Here is a 19,058-nt window from a genome sequence, read left to right as displayed (position 1 = left end):
TTAGAGCACTTTTAGATAGGCTACACTTACACTTTAGAACTGGAACTGATGCCCTGACATACATAAAATAAATGTTTTTATTTTGTGTCTGTACAGTTGCTTTTGAATAGCTGCCTATGATGGTCAAATTGACCTGCGAACATCACAAACGTAATAGTAATTTTGTTTGTATATGTCAAAAAAAAAAAAAAAAAAAAACACCAGCATGTTGAAACTTTGCATGCATGTCAAGAAAAAAAAAAAAAAAAAGATTTCATATTATTTCAGGTAGCTTGAAAAAATAAATGATAGGTAATTTTTACCATCTGTGGCTGACAAAATATTTTTCTGTATTGAAATAAGTGTGGAAAACCTCATTTTTTAGCTTCATAAGGTAGTAAAAAAATTAAATAACAAAGTATAACCAAGAAATGTTATTATTTTGGGTCCATACAGTTGCCTTAGAGCGTTAAAATATGCGGGTCAAATTGACCCGCGAACATCACGAACATAGTTTGTATGTCAAAAAACACCAGCATGTTGAAACTTTGCATGCATGTTCATGATGATAAATGAGAAAAAGTCACAAAATATCAAGAAAAAAACCATAGGTTATCCAGTATTTCCAGCAACTATAAAATCGAAACGGGTCAAATTGACCCGCAACATAACACAAGGGTTAATTATTCGAACAACTCACTCGGACACTGAATCGTTTGGAACGTTTTTTTTTTTAAAACTGTTGAACAACACACCGTTTAGAACACAGACAGTGAACTTAAAACTTTACCTATACAGAAAACTGGACTAAACCTTCAAATCCATCTAATCGTGAAAGACGAGGAGGGTCTTTGTGAAGACAACACCTGTGTAGCCTACTGTAGGTAAAAAAATATTTAGTAGCCTATATGTTACAAAATAACAAAAACGTACCATGGCATATCAAGGATTTTTAGATGTGGTGTCAGTCTACGCTTGGAGTATCATGTCGTTACTATGCTTACTGTACACGCAAATCATTCAGTAGCATAATATAGGCCTATACAAATATGGTACATGTCGTGTGTTAGAATCTGATACCCCAGGGTAGGCTCATCAATTAATAACGGTTATTTTTAGGTCAACTGTCCTAGTCGTTCTTTTCAGTTAGCCTAAGTCATGATATTAAATTAATTTCTGTCCTAAAGGAAGGTTGTTCCTCAGTCTGTTGTTTGTTTGTACATGTTTTGTTTGTTTTGGTGGGTTCTGGGTTGCACTGTGAGGTTATTGTGGTTCATTCATGATTTGTAGCTATTTATCATGAAAGTGATCTGCATTAGGGTTATGGGAATGGAATTGAGGGGAACAAGAGCATCCTGTGATTAGCAGAGGAGATTATGAATTACATACAGGTAAGACTCACAATAAATATGTGAAATGATATGAATGTGCTCCAGGCAGGAAAATGTCAGAACAGTCTTTTTCATTTCCTCTCACGTTGGTATTGTGATGTTTATAGCAATATTGCTATATATTACTAAAATATATTTTATGCCATTGGTCTTCGGACCATATAAGGCCGCATAAATATTTGGTCTGGATCTGGGCCTGGCTTACAAGAAGGCAGTCTGACTTCCAGCATAGTGAAGGTTTTAATTACCTAGTCTGTGTGTATGACCCCACAGGCATGAAACGGAAGTTGCAATAGTCTTTTCTTCCCTATTGTGACGTTTATCCACGTGAAACAGCTTCTCGAACAAGAAAAAAATGAGTGCAGGACTTGATTTTTTTTTATCCATTGAGAATTGATTGAATTATTGGATGGTTGTTGTTTGCTATTGCTGTGATTTCATGTGAGTGACAGGTTGTCCTGCCCTCACACCTGTAAACACATCATCATCATCATCAGAGTCAGAAATTAAGAGTTAAGAGGTCTTTTTTTTTCAGTGCTGGACGGTGTTTGATATTGTTCTGGATCGGTTTCTGAGGTTCTGGTCTTCAACTCATCTTTGGAATGTTGATATTTGTGCTGGTTTAGAAAGTTTAGCCATTCATAGCTTAATTTCCAGGAGATATTTGTGATGTGATATGATTATCCCATTAACAGCAGAACTCAGCAGTCAGTAACACATAAACGCTGACTTGCTTTCTCTTAAACTGATTAGGGACCACCGAGCCCCACCCAAATCCCTTCATTATGATGTCATCACCGTCTCTTATACAAACCAGCTGTTTGCTTAAATGGCCTTTAGAGACCATCCAAATTTTTGCACGTGTGTACAGGAATGAAAGAGAGAGATGGAGTGAGAACATATGTGTGCATTTCATATCAAATAGAAACTCTTGAGTAAACAGCCCAGCAGCCAAATAAATGAAAAATTGTATCATATAGATCCAAGGCACACAAAGACGAGGTCTCACTGGGGTAAAGTAGAAATGATTAGCGATCACATTCTGATTTATTTTCCAAAACTTTATTCCTATCACAAACATACATCAGTTTAACACAATGCTAGTACACCGATCCAAAATAAGACTGAACACCGGAATGTTAAAAATGTCATAGTTGAAATAAAGGACATGATATTCATATTATGTATATACTTTCATATATTCGTATTGAACCTTAAAACATAATTTCATTTTTTGTCGGTTTATTTCAAGAGATACTACTGTCACTCTAGCACTCAATTTTGACACAAAGGGTTAGTCAAGTCTTGTGTCAGAAATCTTGTGAAGAAGTGTGAAGTATTTAAACAAGATATGGGTTGAAATTTTATTTTTGTATACACTGTTCCTCATTGTATTGGAGTGAATCTACTAAAACTAAAGGCGATGGGTAGGCCTAAACTCCAGGGTTTAATGGCTGCAACTAATTACGTACTTGTTTATGCCTAATGATTTATGTACAGTGTAGTAGCAAATGTAGATACAAAGTAAAACACACCCACCCAAGAAAGTTTTAAAAATTAAGGCAGGTCATCCAAACGATTAAGTCAGTCATTCAGTCCATAAACACTACATCTAGATGCCTAGAATAAAAAATATTACAAAAAGAGCATAATACTGGTTTACAAAGTACGGTGTAACTCAATCCAGAAATGTAAGATAATATTTAGCTGTTACCCTGAGTGCTAACGGGCTTTGCAGCATAGCTAATTTGTTGGATTTTACATTAAGGGTTGTTCGCAGCAATGAAATGGAGTTCACGTGTACACTCAAACTGATTTTTTCATGCTCGCCAACTCCAGAAATCATTACTTTGTCATGCAGTGATATTAACAAAATTATACAAGACTATTAACTAGTCAGATCATACTGTACACAAAGAAGAACATATAGAACATTTCATAAGTCTAGAAACACACAAACAACCCAAAGCAAACAAAATCAGAACTCGTGCACCATTGGATTCTGAGAGTTTCTTTATGGTGTGATGTGATTTACACTCAGCTGGAAGCTTTAGAGCGCTGGGACAGGAGCACGGATCCTCCCGGTGTTATGTTCCAGCCCTGGCTGCTCTTATGGAAGCCAGCAATGACTCATGGGAAAGGTTCCCCACCCCACAGTAGTGTTATACTCAAGGGTTGCACCTCTTGGACTAAAACGATTTTTCTTGCATCATATTTTGATTGGATTTAGCCTATATGATGTTCTTGTTATAAATCATGACTGTCATAACTGGCATGTTTTTATGTTATATATTTGTATGGCATACTTTGATTCAAAAGTGTTTACTTGTTCTGTATGACTTTAAATGGAACATTTTGCATCATATTTACATGTAAATGTGGGAATTTGAGTCTTTGTCTCCCTTGAGCCTTCTGACGGCCAAGGTCAATATGCAGTAGATTGAGTTGGGTTTATAAAGCAGGAACTGAGCGTTTCACCCAGACCCTCGTTGGCAGAACGGCTCATTCACAGCTCTGTGTCTGCCGTCTTGGTGGTCGAGTGGCCATTGGTGGCAGCAGGGGGAGTTTGGGGCTTCACTGCTTCTTGTGACTCTCCGTTAAGACTTGGCTTCTCCTGGGGTTCGGGTTGGTTCAGAGGGGCCACAGACACCAGAGTGTTGCCCTGGTTCTCCTCGTCAGCCATGTAAGACTCCTCGGCCTGTAGGAAAACATGATACAAACAGATTTTACTTTTTTATTTTGCTTTTTATTATTTCTGCTATTTATTATTATTATTAGTGCCCTCCAGAAGCTTGCTTTCTGCAAGTGAACAGCGCCTTGTGGTGCCATCTCAAAGAAAGATGCACAAAATCAGATTTTTCATTTTCATTTAGGACTTTTGTAAATCAGCACTTGATGAGCAAGACCCTTGAAATAAGGTCGGTGTGTTCTTGGAGCAGAATATGAAAACTGCCATAAAATCATTTTTATTTTATGGAATATATGTCATGATGCATCTTCAAAGCTAAAGCATTCATTGAGCAGCATATGGCTTATGAAATCCTAGCCTGTGAATGTATGTATGTTTTATTTTATTTATTATTTCTCTTTTTGAGGTCCGATGGAGTGCACTTTGTTTCAATTTCATAATTTGACATCATTTAGCAGAAAAGGAAAACAGCTTAGAACTATTGGCTAGGAGATGAAACAGTTCGTGTTTCATTTGCATGTGTTGTGGTTCTGAACATTAGATTGGGCGTGTGCTGGAGGAACTGCGCTCCACTGATATGCTGCCAGTTGTTTCCGTCTTAATTACAAGCTTGGCAACACTTCTTTACCAAATACGCTAAAGTTTGCAATTAAAATAATTGCATAACACATTCAAAATGGAAATTTGATCGGGAACACTTGGTGGTGGAGAAACAGTTGTTGAAGTCATCAATTTGGGCAGGAAATGAATGAATGTGTAAATTTGCTTTAAAGATTTGCTTGGTGTTGATATTAGTAAGGATGTTACAATTAGTAAGGATATTACAGTTAATGATCAGGGATGTTTTCCTGGGGACTCTTTGGGCCATTCATTTGGGGACTCACCAGTTTTATGCCTTTGCCGTTGGTTCGGCGATGGCACTTGAAGTAGTATATGCCGACTATTATGGCAGCAAGCAGTAAGCCGGCCATCAGAACAGACACGAAAACTGCAGGAGAAGACCCAGAGGCGCCATTATCTGCTGTATTAATTTTCGACTGTAAAGAAACACATAAACACCAATATATTAACATCTTCAGAGGGGTTTTGAACATTGTGTAGATTCAACAGCATTTTGAGTCATAATTTGTATTTGATCAAGGGATGTTGATTCAGTATGGCTGTTGCATTTTTTGTCGTAGGTCTGTTTTGATGAAATAACTCTGATATTGGTACAACCAACTGATATTGGTAGATATGGGATATTTATTTGTGTATGCTTATTTTAATTTTTTTTTTTTTACATAATAATGCTAATGCTCTCAGAAAAATTCTGTCATCATTTACTCACCCTCAAATTATTCCAAACCTGTATGAATTTCTTTCTTCTGCTCAACACAAAAGTAGATATTTTGAAGAATGTTGGTAAACCAAACAGTTGATGGACCCCATTGACTTCCAAGTCAATGGACCCCATCAACAATAGAGCATTAGACCCTTACTCTGTCCAGAGTACTATCGTCAACCTCTCTCATCAGCATTAGAGTACATAGGCCTACAAATAATGTATATGTAATATATAGCCTATACTGTAGCACTTGTAGAGCACACAGTGTTTTTGGGGGGGGTCAGAGCGCTCTTGATGACTTTGAACTTTGAAATTAACTGAACCAATGATGATTCTAAAAAGAACTACTGAACGAACACATCTTTCATACGCATCTGATTGACAGATAAACCGCGCCCTCTTATTTAAGTGTTGTTTTAAATTTTGTGGATATTTGGCCTAACAGTTTGATTAATACATTCAGTCTAACAACATTAAGTTAAAGAGGGTAAACTTTAACATTCAACTGAACCGTGCACGTAGGCTATGTTTCAAACACTTGTCCCTGTACTTGAAAGAGCGTAGTCCAAAATGACAACAACAGTGGTTTACATATATAATTACATTTTTTGATCAAAATTGTTGCTAGGAACTATTCAGTATAGCTGGATATTGGTAGGGACATGTCCCTAGCGTCCCAACTAAATTCTACGCCCTTGATATTTAGCATTCCTAAGCTTTCCTAATTTAGACATTTTCCACTCTCCCTGACATGCGTCCCTTATACGAACCCCTGATACAGAAAACAAAAAGAGGAAGTGAACAGGAAGGAGTCTTTGTAGTTTAGCACATCTCCCTGCCTTTTACAAAGCATTTATGATGTGTCACGCCATGGTGTCATGCCCGAACAATCAATGCCTATCATGATGAAAACAAATGAATGATTCTGCATGAGACTGGCCTATCAGCACTATTATCTCACCAACTATACTTTCACTGGTCTCAGGTCGGTTCTTGCCAACATAGACGATCATCATCCCCCCCCCACTTCTTCTGTCTAACCTCTTTCCTGGGTTCATAACCGCATGGCACCAGTGAGAGGAAGCCCCTCTTCTCTCCCACTCATTCATCTTTTGTGTGCAGGGATTATTTATAGCGAATGACAAAACAGGATCTCCCTAATCTGAGCTCACAGGCACCAACAGCTCAAACTGCCTTGCTAAACTTTATCCTCTCAGCCACGAAGCTTCCTTCCTTTCTAATGTAGACGGACGCAGATGACAGCAACTGAAAACATCTGAAGCCATTCTGTCCACTGGTTTGGGTGGGTTGGTAAAGTGTCTTCAGTTCTTGTAGAGATACTGTATATTGGAGTTTAAATAACTGTATAATATATCATGGTACTAAAATGAACGTACTCTCCTTTCAAAATGACCATGATACTGTTTGGTAAATGTCCAAAAATATGGTAGTACCATGGTACTTTTTTTGTAAATTAATCAGAAGAATTGGTGTTCTATTCAAAAATGATACTTTTCCGTTGATTAATAACTACACGTTGAGTTTAGGAAAATGTCAGCATATTCTTGGAATTTTTTTCATATTCTTCATGGAAGCTGTTGACCAATGAAAATCAGTGATCAATAATCAATTAAAAGAAAACTTGTATAGTTCTCAATTAATCTGTCAAATGACATTCTTTTCAGGCCATTGTTTTTTTCCACCCAGAATTCCAATCCATAAAACTGACTCAAAATTACTTACTTCTGATTGGCTGGATTCTTGATTTGAGGCTGGAATCATTGTTGGATTCAAAAGATCCTCTTTCTTTTGAAAATGGTTGTTGGAGGCTGTGGTTTCTGGCTGGGCTGGTGGGGATGTAATCAGGGTGGTGGGTTTGCTTTTGCCAGAGGAACTGGTTTCTGATGGAGCTAAAAATAAAAAGAATCATGTAATAGTAGTTTCACCAACTAAAACACTTTACAATTTTTTTTCTTGGACATTCTTGATGGCTCATACCAGTGTGTTGAGTAGTGTAACCGGAACTTGGTTTGTTTGGTTCAGGTGTTGTTTGAGCTTTGACCTCAGGGGCTGAGGATGCTGGCGGAACTGTTGAAGGGTTTGCTACTGGGACTGTTGAGTCTAGTGGTGTTGAGGCTGCTCCCGGGTCTGGTGCTGGTGTAGCATATGTTGTACTGGGATCCTGTCCCTGACAGCCTACATGGAAACACAGAAAATGCTCAATATCAAATAATAGAAGCTTTAGGTTGGACTCCCACCTCAAGTTGGTGAATGACTGCATGTTACATAAATAACGAAGAACATGATAGAATTTCTGTAGCTGCCATTAATGCGCCGCCCATAACAGCAATTACAATGTGATCTTATTAATTTTGCTTTAAGATAACCTCAGACACAGAACATTCATCTCAGTTTTTTTTTCAGTGTTGACTTATTTCCTATTGAAACAGGAAGTCAATAGTTTCTATTAATCATGAACATGGTTTTAGGGAGCAGCACATCAGTGTTTCTGATTCACATTCGATTCTGATTCACAAGCTCTTGATTTGTTTTGTTTTGAATTTTATTCTGATTTGATTCCAGTTTCCATTTCAGATATATTTCCATTTTGACACAAGAAATTCTCTCTCTATCTTCTTTACCAAATATTCATTAAAATAACCAGTCATTTGTTTCGGGTATCATACAACTGGTTGTGCCATATGTATGTTTTTGATTCACCAAAAAAAGAATTGGCTCATAGGAGTCATTTGTTTGTGATGGGGCTACGCGGTTATGCTGTTTTGATTCACTAAAAATGATTTGTTCATTAAAAGTAATTTGTTCATGAATCAGATTGCACTGGTTGCATTCTGTGTTTGTTTTTCTGTGCAAAATGTGATGTTGTTTTATTGCATCACATTTAATACAAACTGCAAACTCACGTTCACAAAAATCGGATTTATTTTGCCATGGTGCTGAAAATGATGCATTCATAGCAGTGATACATGCATCCTAATTGAATAAAAAAAAAAAAAAGTTTTGTGAAACAGTAGTGTTGGGATTTTAATCAAGGTTTCCATGCCACCCCTTCATTTCATATATTAGGCTACTACGAAATCACAAAGGGCTTGCAGGGTTTAACTTGAGTGTCAGATGCTCCTCATCCAGAGATTGCCGCACAGTGTTTGCTAGCATGTGGGTGGTAGGTGAACCCTGAGGTTGAGAAGAGGCCTGGCCCCTCCTTGACTGTTATTTAATGCCCCTCTGTCTCCACCCTCTCCAAAAATGTGCCTTGTTTGCACAGCCACTCTGCATTATTAATAACTTACGCAGGGGGGGTAATGCTGCCGACACTGACTGAAAAGTCAAGACCTTTGGCTTTGCTGTACATTACCACACTCCTTAAGAAAGAGTTTTGTCTAGAGGTGTGGAATGCAGGAAGCGCGTGGCTGGGCGTAACGTACGAGTGAATTCATTTTCTTGGTTGTTTTAGGTGTTGCATCCTCAACTAACTACACATCCAAAAGTCATTGAACTTGTGTTCAAGTAAAATGTTTGAGTTTTCACTTTTGACTGACAATAAAAGTTAAGGTCAATCAAAGCGCAAATTTGAGGTTACTGTGAAATACAATTAAAGTCCATTTTTGGTGGATTTAAAAGCATCAGTTATTGTAATTGTAAAACTAACATGTTAATTCTGTTGTTAAAACTGATGCATAACAGTATTTGAGTAAAATTGTAATTATATTGGACATAAGTTTACACATAAAAGGTTTATAAGCAATTTTTTTAGAACTACAGTCATGCTTATTGTTTACACTTGTGACTAAACTATCGAAACAGTGAATATTTTAACATGTATTGATTAGATGTCAATCAATTCCATTATTTTAAATTTGTAACCCAGAATTTTCCTCTTTTTTTTAAAGGAAACGGGACAAGTGGAAATACTTTTTTTTTGTGGTGGTAATTGACATGCCACAAATGCTGTTGATTGAGTATAACTTGTATTAATCCCGGAATACTCTTTTAAGTGTTTTTCAGCAAAGGGTTGATTACTTTTTTTTTTCTTTTTTTTTTTTCGCCATTGGGCATTTGAGCAGCTGAGCTTTAAATTTAGAACACTTTATGGTGTCATTTAGGACACCACACGTCTTGCCGTCAAACTCGTTGTCACGCAGGCTTCAGAATGCTATCTGGAACTCATGCTGGGTGGTCTTGTGTTTTCCTAACTAGCAATACAAAGATATCTGCCACACCCTGATCATAAACTAATTCTACATTTGTCTCAACAGGTGTGACTGTATCAATGCCACTGTATTGTAAGGCAGCAATGCTGAAACATTGAACCTTGATGAATCTTTTTAGTTAAAACACCAAAAGAAATGACAATCTGTGATTGGTCAAGCTCAGATCTCGTTGATTGCTATGATACCTCGCTCGCTGTTTGTGATTCTTAGCATTTTGTGATTTGCATGGCCACCATGATAGCAGTCGCCCGCACTTACAGCAAGAAGCACCCCTCCTTCATTACAGAAACACTCTTGAGTGTCTTGTAAGCGGGTCTATCGTGCTTGATACTGTGAGTGGCTGGCTATATAGTTTAATTGGCTGAACTGGGCATGCGTCCTACAGCTCTTAAAAATGTTAATAAAAACTAAGCACTGACTTACACTAGCCAAAACCTGACATGTTTTTATTGATATAATAACTGTTAGGAAGAATGTTCCCTCTTCTCCTAATATCACATAAACAAGACCAGCATACGTGAACGCCTTTGTACACTTCTGTATTTGTGTGTTTTCTACAAATGAGAAGCACAACAACATTCTTTTTTAACGTGTATGATAATGAATGTCTTTAATTGTGTAAAGTGTACAGAACAAAATACCCCTTCTAAAAGCAGCACACAATGACAAAGTAGCGACATCCTGTTTTCCAAACTTTCGTCATAAATGGTATGTCTATGAGATTAGATTTACATATGTAATTTGGGGTTTTAAGGTAATTTAGCTAGATGTTAATGCTAAAATACAAATGCAAACAGTATCCAAAAAGTGTGTTTTCATGGTATTGTTCTGTGCAGGGACATGGCTTTTGTTGTGGTACAACATCATCATCCGTATAGCAGGGAACACTGATCTTTGAAGTGAATGAGGTCATCTTAGACAATTCGTATAAATATTGTTTCTCATAGCCAGACAACTGATTAAACCTTGTGGACACAACTTTGTTTCCAGTTGGACTGATGAAAACCTTGTGTTGCGTGAAGTCAGCTAGTCAAATCCGAGTTCGCCAGATTGGGAAAGCACTTTCCAGTTTTTAAAGTGTCTGAATGTATGCTTACATTTTATGCATCAATTTATTTATGCATAAAATTCATATCTTTTGTCCATACATTTTATGTAGACTTTAATAAATGTCCTACATACATTTGTTACTGCATAATATGCATTAAGTTATGTGTAAAATCCATAAATTGTCATCAATTGCTGATGATTATCTTGGCAATTATTTTTATAGTTTTAAATTTACAAAATGCTTTATGAAATGCCTGCATTTACATCCGTGATGTCTCTCTTCAAAGCTACTAAACAAACTTCAGTCATGCCAACTTTATTAAGTATTATCATACTAATCTTTATTAACGTGGTCACCATGGCAGTATGATACAAATTAGAGATTGTAGAATGCACATTCTAGTTAGATGAAGTTGGTCAATTGTTATAATTCAACCTCAAAAGGCATACAACTCATCCCATTAAATTTTCATCCCAAATGATATATTCCTCTTGACATATTTAATATTTCACAATTTGTGTGGCAGTGAGATCTGGTTATTAAAACTGACTTCTGGATGCTCCGACAGCAAGCATAAACAGAGATCTGGAAGAGTGAAAACAGTGGCTCCACCTAACTGCTTCATTACATGTTTTTCATCCAACAATACAACAGAAATATGACCGGAATCATTGTTTTCCAAAGGAAAGTGACACAACAGGGACCAAATGTGCTCTCCAGATTTCTGAATCGCTCTAATCCATTTGATGGTGTTTTGGCACGTCTGGTCTGATGTAATGAGACAATCTTAGGCAAAGACTCCCCAAAATCCCCAGTGCTTTCAGCTGTGTCTGAATGGACGAATGGCAGTAAGCTTAGCCAGACACGTCCTGACAGCTCTGATATAAACCTGAGAGCTAAAGCCTCCTTCTTCCACATTCCCTGGAAACATGAGAGATGCCCCTAAAATGTTTGGGTTATTTTAAAGTAAGTACCTCATTAAATAGACAGTTATGTAGATGACAGAATTTTCATTTTCCAGGCAACTGTTCCTTTACGTCTTAGTTGTAGGGTTCAGATTTCAAGAATTGTGCTTTATTTTGTTTTTATCTACAGTATATGCTAGATAGAAGAACTCCAAATGACCTTTTTTCAGTGGCTTTCAAAGCATTTTAAGTCATGTTTTGATCATTGCCTCTTTAAATGGTCCCATGGGTCTACTCATAAGACTAAAAATGATGTCACTGTAATTTTCCCATAGACATTTATTTCTGGGAATCTAAAGACATGTCTTTCATTCTGACTCTAGAAGATTTCTGGTCTGTATCCTCAACTCAATCCCCAGGGGCAATGCAGCGATAAGCAATCTGCCTTTTCACGGCTCATAAGGGAGTGTCTTTAATCTTTAAAATACCCGCATTAATGCTTAAATCACAAGCTTGTTGAACTCTGGGATAGCTTCCTAACAAAGACCTCCTCTTGTTCTCCCTTCCTCACTCAGATCTGTGCCGTGATTATCTTGCAGGACAGAAGGCCATCTCAAGATCTCCTATCTCTCTCCTATCTCTAGGTCTGGTTGAAACAGGAGAAACCTAAATAAACAGCTCAGCAAAAGAGGAAAGATTGTGATGACGGATGTAGGCAACTCAAAAGGGTTGGTAATCACTCTAATAATCCCTAACGTGTTGTCCAGCAGGGTGGAGTCCATCTTTCTCCATCACCAGATGCACAGATCTCAAGGGAACCACTCTCCTCCCAGTGTACTTTGTGCTTAAACATCAGGCCCTGACGTCTGCAGTCTGCTAAGCTGGACGGCAGCCTGGGAATCATGGCTTCTCCACCCAGGCCGTAGAGAGAGCATCTCTTGGTGATCAGAATCAGCTGCAGCCCAATCCCCTCTCTTAAGCAGGCCTGTTATGTTAACATTTATCATCCATCCATCCATTGTTCTATCTATGGTTCTATCTATCAATCGTTCGCTCTATCGATGTCTGTCTGTCTGATTCATTTTCTCTGTTGGGAGAGAGTTTTTAAGTTATACAACTTTCTTACAAGACTTTGTCAAGCCAACGTTTAAAGTTTGTTCTGACAAACTTGGCTTTTTCATTTCACATTTAACTATTTTTTTTAATAGTATTTGGAGTCTTTTTCGTTGGTTTATTTAAAAAATCTTACAGTGGAAGCCCCTGTGATGCACTGTTGGTGTGATCACAAAATATTATTTCTCATTATTTCTTATAGGTCAAAGAACTTCATGGGCTCTTTTAACGGACACACTAGGAAATCCAGTGGTCATTCTATCCACCCCAACTACCGGATAACTATTTCCATTTGCGAGCATGCTGATCCTGAGAGTTTACTTAGCAATGAGCCCACAGCCCAGTTGTTTTCTGACAAAACAAAAACGGGGAGAAGGAATTAATCAAATTAGTGTCAGGTGTGGAATGTTCCCCAAGCCAGACAGGATATAGGTATCTCAGATAGAAACTATAGACACTGCGTTAAACATGCACACAGTAATGATCCCATTCCTGACCCCTTTGGACCCAATTCGAGATGTATATTTAATACATAGACCACCTACTAATGGACTCCTCTACTATTCTTCTACAATAGTGTCTCATTCACTGTGTTCATTTCCATAAGAACCATCTAGATCCATACTGTACAGATACTATTAATGGTTTAGTTAATGAATGTTGCAGATTTTGGTGTTTTTAATACATCAAACCTTGTTTTTTTCAAATAGCACCCCTACTGTCCAAAACAGGCATGATCTTGTCACCCCCCTCCAGCTGCCAGCTGCCTCCACTTTTTGCAGCTCACTGTCAGCACCAAAAAGCATTGCGTGGTTGCAGATGTCCATGGACCATTTCCAGGCTCTTGTTCTTTGACATCATCAGGCAGATTGATTCAGACAATGTAATTGGATATCTAAATGTTTGATCCACTGCCATGCTCAGCTTATACAATGCTTGGAGAAAAGGCCACAACAGAAAGATGAGGGGGTATTGAAACCTCTCTCTCTCTCTTTCTCTCTCTCTCTCTTTTTTTTTTTTTACTTTTCATCACACAAAAGAAAAACTGGGGTTGGGTTTTGCCCCCTCTCTCACTTTCTGGCTAACCGTAACAAATCCCCTGGGCTCTGTAACACTGTGGTTAAGGAGGAAAGACTGCTGTGAGAAAGTCCTCGTGCTTTTGATGGCAAGCAAAGGATAAAATCTTATGTTTTCAATTAGGGAACATTAGGTAGAATTGCCCCAGTGTTGTGCTGCTTACTGAACATTAATTACCCCACTGGTTAAAGAGGCTCAGCCAAGCCACATTAGCTCTGTTTATTCCTCAGGCAAAATAGCGAAAACCACCACAGAACTGCAAATTTCTCCATAAAGTTACATGCATGTAACAAGTATTACAAAAAACAATGATATAACTCAATCTTTGCACACATCAAAAGCACAAACAGTGTTTGTTGTTGTGATATCTATTAGATATTTTGTGATTACTATTAGTTATTACTATTTTATATTAAAATATTAAAAAATATATTTTAAAAACTTTTCTTTTTTCTATAAGAAATTTTTTTTTAACCTTAATTATGGAAAAAGCACAAACATATGACTAGGTACAGGATGTTGCACAATTTTCCCATCAAAATGAACAGATTTTATCCTGAAGTTTACAGCTAGAGTTTCTGTGAAGCTGAAACTTTGCCATCACTTTATAAGTTGCTATTTGACTAATATGATGATTCAACCAGCAGAATGGTCCAAGCTAGTGTCTTGGAGTTTCCGCTTGTTACAGATTTTGTTGTACCACAGGCTAATTACACACTAATGTTTGGACTCAGGTTTTTGGATACTCGTATTACCAGAGCGCTGTGTCAGAGTGAGAGTGGTTGGAAGCTGCATGCCAGCTGTGAGAAACGCAATAACTGCAAAACTGTATTGGAGTGCCAGAGGAACTACAGAATAACAGACTCACAAGAACAACAACAAACAACCCTGATATGATTCCAGATTATCTTTTCTCATTTAAGATGATGTTCAGCTAATTAAACATGACTGTTAGTTGATAGTTTACATTAGTGCTTAATATGATATGTGATAGTTGTTTTGTATCTTTTTCTTAATTATAAGTGGGGTGATGGACATAAATGTGTAAACATACAACTTGTCATAATTACTGTTTGCACAGATGATCTTTTCACATAATCTGAGAATGAACTGCTTATTTTTCCACCCTTTCAGTTTCAATCAATATGCACTGAGAAGCCCAGTGAGAATGAGCACACCCAAATCGGAGTGATGTAAGATATTCTACAGCATTTGTGTATAGGCTCCCCACCCTTGCGAATGTGACGTGAAGTGGCCTAGGACTGCTGGAATGCCAGGCAATAGCTAAAAGCCATGAGAAACTGGCAGCTGCATGTTTTTATTGGCCAAACAGCGCATTGTCAGCCAAGGAGAATATTCCAGAACTAAGGTACACATAAATATAAGCTTATTATATCTTTCCTTGCCCTGTACTGACCCCTGCCATCCATTTTGTTTTTATCATGCATGATGCACTGGCATGAATGGACTTCCTCTTCCTTTGTGCCTTGACTATGTGATCTTTGTGTGACTAAACCCATGAAAATATGCATCTGCTCTATTAGCAAATGCAATAAAAATGTGTGTGATAATAGTCCCTTTAAACATCCTGCATTGTGTAATTTGGGAATTCCCATGTGTTGGTTCAGACCAGGGTGGATGAATTGGGTCCTGTTGGTACAGTTGATCTAGGCCTTGGATTTTTCCCATATATCTAACTGTAATACACCACAGTAGCAGTTTTAGGACTGGGAAAATACCTGCATCAGGGATGCTAGGTCTGCCAAGGAGCTAAAGATGTGTTAAGGTGTTTTCTCACTCACCTTTGAGCTCAAAACACAGCCAGATTTAATAATATTACATGATGCTTGGGCGGCACCAACCGTTATCTTGGCATCTGTCCACTGAAATGCCACATAGCTACCAGGGTGTATAATGGCTGAACTCACAACATGGGAAAAGGTGGTAACTGAAATTTAGCATGTCGTTTGGGTGGCTAACGTAACTATGGGGTGAATGTGAGCTCAGCTAAACACATTTGCCAACAGGCTGTCATAGCGAACCATTCTTTCTTGCCCTTTTCCATCCATTAGAGGAGGAAGGTTACGCCTCTAAAAGAGCAATACTTGCAATGGGAGGTCACTGTCACAGCTGAACAGTGGGTGGCCGGTTGGAATGCAGTACTTCTATCTTCTGAGTCTTTCCTCTGAGGCTTTATTCAAATACCATGTAATTTGACCCTTTTTAGCCACTTAGCTTCGGTTAATTTAATTCTGCTGCAACTGTAGCGTGTGGATGAGTGTCCACATACTGAAACCACTCATTCGGTTATTATAAATTGAAGGTTTTTCAGATCAGTCTTTCTCATTTTGTAAATTTACACTTATGTATTTAGTAGATTCAATTCAATTCAATTCAAATTTATTTGTATAGCGCTTTTCACAATACATATTGTTTCAAAGCAGCTTTACAGAAAGTGCATTTCAGAAATGTACATAGAGAAATACAGTTAGTTAATCATGTATTGATTTAGGGCATAAAAAAGTAGATGCTTTTTAGATATAAGTTTTATCAGTTCATGCATTCTCTGGGAGTCAAACCCATGACCTCGGCATTGGTAGTGGCTTGCTCTGGTGTTTGAGCTATAATAATAAATTCTGCCAACACAGCATGAACAGAATATTGCTTTCACAACCAAAATTGGTCACTCCTCAGGATTCTGTCAGTGCCCTTCCAATATTGTGTTTTAATAGCACACATTGAAGTGGGTTCAACCATTATGTTTTATTCTATAATATAATTTCTGTATAATTTTTAAGCAATGTAATTTGTTTAGGATAAAAACGTCAGCCAAAAGGCATAAATGTTTAGCCACTGTCCAGTGCACAACGATATAAAGAAATGTAAACAATGTTTAATGAGTACAAATTAAATTTAAAAACTACAGTGGAAGATTATTAGTGACTAACAACTTAAATTTCAGTCTACAGAGAAATGGGAGACAACACAGGTTTCAAATGTCATGAGGCTGAGTGAATGATGACAAAATTTTATCAATTTTAACATAAAAATTTTGCTTTGAGTGAAGCATGGAATCTTGTGAAATGAGCTGAATATGCCACAAGAGCGATATATATATATATATATATATATATATATATATATATATATATATGTATATAGTACAAAAGTATAAGAGTCAGTTTATGATTTTCATTACTAATTACCACTATTTACTTTTAAAATACATAAATCATAAAAATAGCCATTGATTCTTGTGTGGCAAAAAAACTAACAAATAATTCTTTATATGAGCCTTTAAATCTGCATACAATAATTTGCAATCAGTTAACAAGAAACATTGTCCAAGAGGCAGGACTTGAAAAAAGTGAGTGCTATTTTATGATCTAAAACCTATAATGCTAACTTAAGATTTACTAAGAATTATGATTAATGTCTGCTAAGATCAGTTTGAATCTTTATAACTAGCATTTAAGATTTTCTGTTGGATATGATGAACTTTAATGCAATTTCGGAACTTTAATGGCGCACCAACATCTGCAACATTAGGACCTGCTCCCTCTTGATACACACATATTTCCATGGTTGGCTGAAAAGTGCTGCTATGTTCTGACCATCCATTGGCAAAGTCTCACAGGAGTGCCAATTGCACTAAAGTGCCAAGCATTTAACAGACTGGTGGGAATGGAAACGTACAGTGCTTTGCGGCCTCTTGTTGGGGAGGGGAAGAGGCTTCACTTTAACAGTGACTTCTTGCAACCTCCAAAGTCTTAGCGGCAGCATGACTGTTACAGCCTAATGAATTCAGCTGGGTTACAGTTTCACATTACTCTTTATAAAAACCACTGAGCAGTACATTTGAGGAGAACTGTAGGAATATAGGGCATGTTAACTTCAGATTTCATATTACACATAGCTTTGGCAAACTTCGCTGGTTTCTCTTCTCTAACAAGGGGGGCAGGCTGCCTAATTCAATTTTTCATTTAGCCTGAAAACTGATGATGTGCTGTGTGAGTGTTTGTTTGCTATGGAAGTGCATTTTTGTAGTTTCTTACATAAAGTGATAGTCTTCTCTTTTTTAATATTTGTTTTCTTTTACATTTTAACTGAAACATTTTCTGGTGTTTAATTCAACCACCACGCTTTTGAGAAGTTGCACTGTGTTTAAACCAGACTTCCCGTTTAAACGTTACTCTCACCTCTTGGGAAAAGGGGCGTACAGCTCTGCCCTGCCCACATGGGCGTCAATTACAAACCAGCTCTTTTTACTCCTTTTTGAAATAACGGAACTCCCTGGAATCTCACTGGAAAGAGAGTGCCGTTTACATATGACTGTCTTCACCCCTGTGGCTAATAATGTAAACATCCATCTATTTTCAGGAGAACATGAACCAAACACTGTGGTCCACATTTCAGTCTACAATAAATCCACTCGTACGTCTGCTTTACAAAGGACAATTTCACCACATGCAGTCATAGAAATCAGGATAAAGATGCTTAACAGACTCCTCAGACAGTTTCCAGGCTTTTCCAAACTCTTCAGTCCCTAAAACACACATATACGCCCATGTTTCGGCCAGCTCCACCCAGACAGAGAGCAGGATATAGCCCGCAATTACGATCAACGGCATGTTTCCACTCCAGAGCCCTTTGTTTTAGTTTCCCGCTAGCTTTTTAACAGCGTCTCCTTTGAGTAAACACTACACACTGCTGGGTGTCACATCAATCAAGGTGAGACTATTTTTAAAATAAAACATTATATTAGATCTCAAAATCAGTGATACTTTTATACAGCTTGCAAAATGATGAATCCTGACAAATTATAAGGAAAATAGATGTTCCTATAAATCTGTACAAAAAAATTTAAACAAAATATATAATAGGAACATAAAAAGGATGCAAACGGTTAAACAACGATAAAACACTGCATGTAATACACAAAATAACTTACAAAATACTTCAAATAAACTTACTGTGAAGCAAAAGAAAGCCGAACATTAAAGCCAGAGCCATGGTTTTCCAGAGTTCATTCATTCTTCGTACAGCCATTCTGGTCTCTGAGCACGCTGAGGTGTGAGAGAGTGTGTATGCAGGCGCTGGGGCAGGGCTGAAAGAGTTTAGGGGTTTCCTGTGCCTGAGACAGAAATGAGCGGGTCACAAGATAAAGCATGGCTTGTGCTCCAGGGGTTTTATATGGCCCCTCTACACTCCCCCCACATCTCTCTCTCTCTCTCTCTCTCTCTCTCTCTCTCCCTACCGTCATTCTTCTCGTCTTGCAGGCAAGGCCACCTCCT

General features: G+C 37.7%; 1 protein-coding gene across 1 annotated transcript; it reads right to left on the bottom strand.

Moving 5' to 3' along the window:
- Positions 1 to 2,416: 2,416 nt before the first annotated feature.
- On the bottom strand, positions 2,417 to 18,987 carry cd34 (CD34 molecule). Its single transcript, XM_084428875.1, has 5 exons — positions 18,738 to 18,987; positions 7,385 to 7,582; positions 7,130 to 7,296; positions 4,944 to 5,096; positions 2,417 to 4,068 (listed from the first exon to the last, which is right to left on the bottom strand). Exons 1-5 carry the CDS (start codon positions 18,811 to 18,813, stop codon positions 3,877 to 3,879), a joined length of 786 nt encoding a protein of 261 aa, XP_084285001.1. The 5' UTR covers positions 18,814 to 18,987; the 3' UTR covers positions 2,417 to 3,876.
- Between the last annotated feature and the right edge of the window lie 71 nt (positions 18,988 to 19,058).

Source organism: Rutilus rutilus (genome assembly GCF_951802725.1).
Source record: "Rutilus rutilus genome assembly, chromosome: 13".
Classification (NCBI taxonomy): Eukaryota; Metazoa; Chordata; class Actinopteri; order Cypriniformes; family Leuciscidae; genus Rutilus; species Rutilus rutilus.
Note: the sequence above shows the minus strand (reverse complement) of the source record. Positions and strands in the feature narration are given on the sequence as shown.

Coding starts and splice junctions, on each gene's coding strand:
- cd34 (XM_084428875.1), bottom strand. CDS start 18,813: ATGGCTGTACGAAGAATGAATGAACTCTGGAAAACCATGGCTCTGGCT. Junction 7,583..18,737: donor CGGCTTTCTTTTGCTTCACA/GTAAGTTTATTT, acceptor GTTTCCATGTAG/GCTGTCAGGGACAGGATCCC. Junction 4,069..4,943: donor ACGGCAAAGGCATAAAACTG/GTGAGTCCCCAA, acceptor GTTTTCCTACAG/GCCGAGGAGTCTTACATGGC.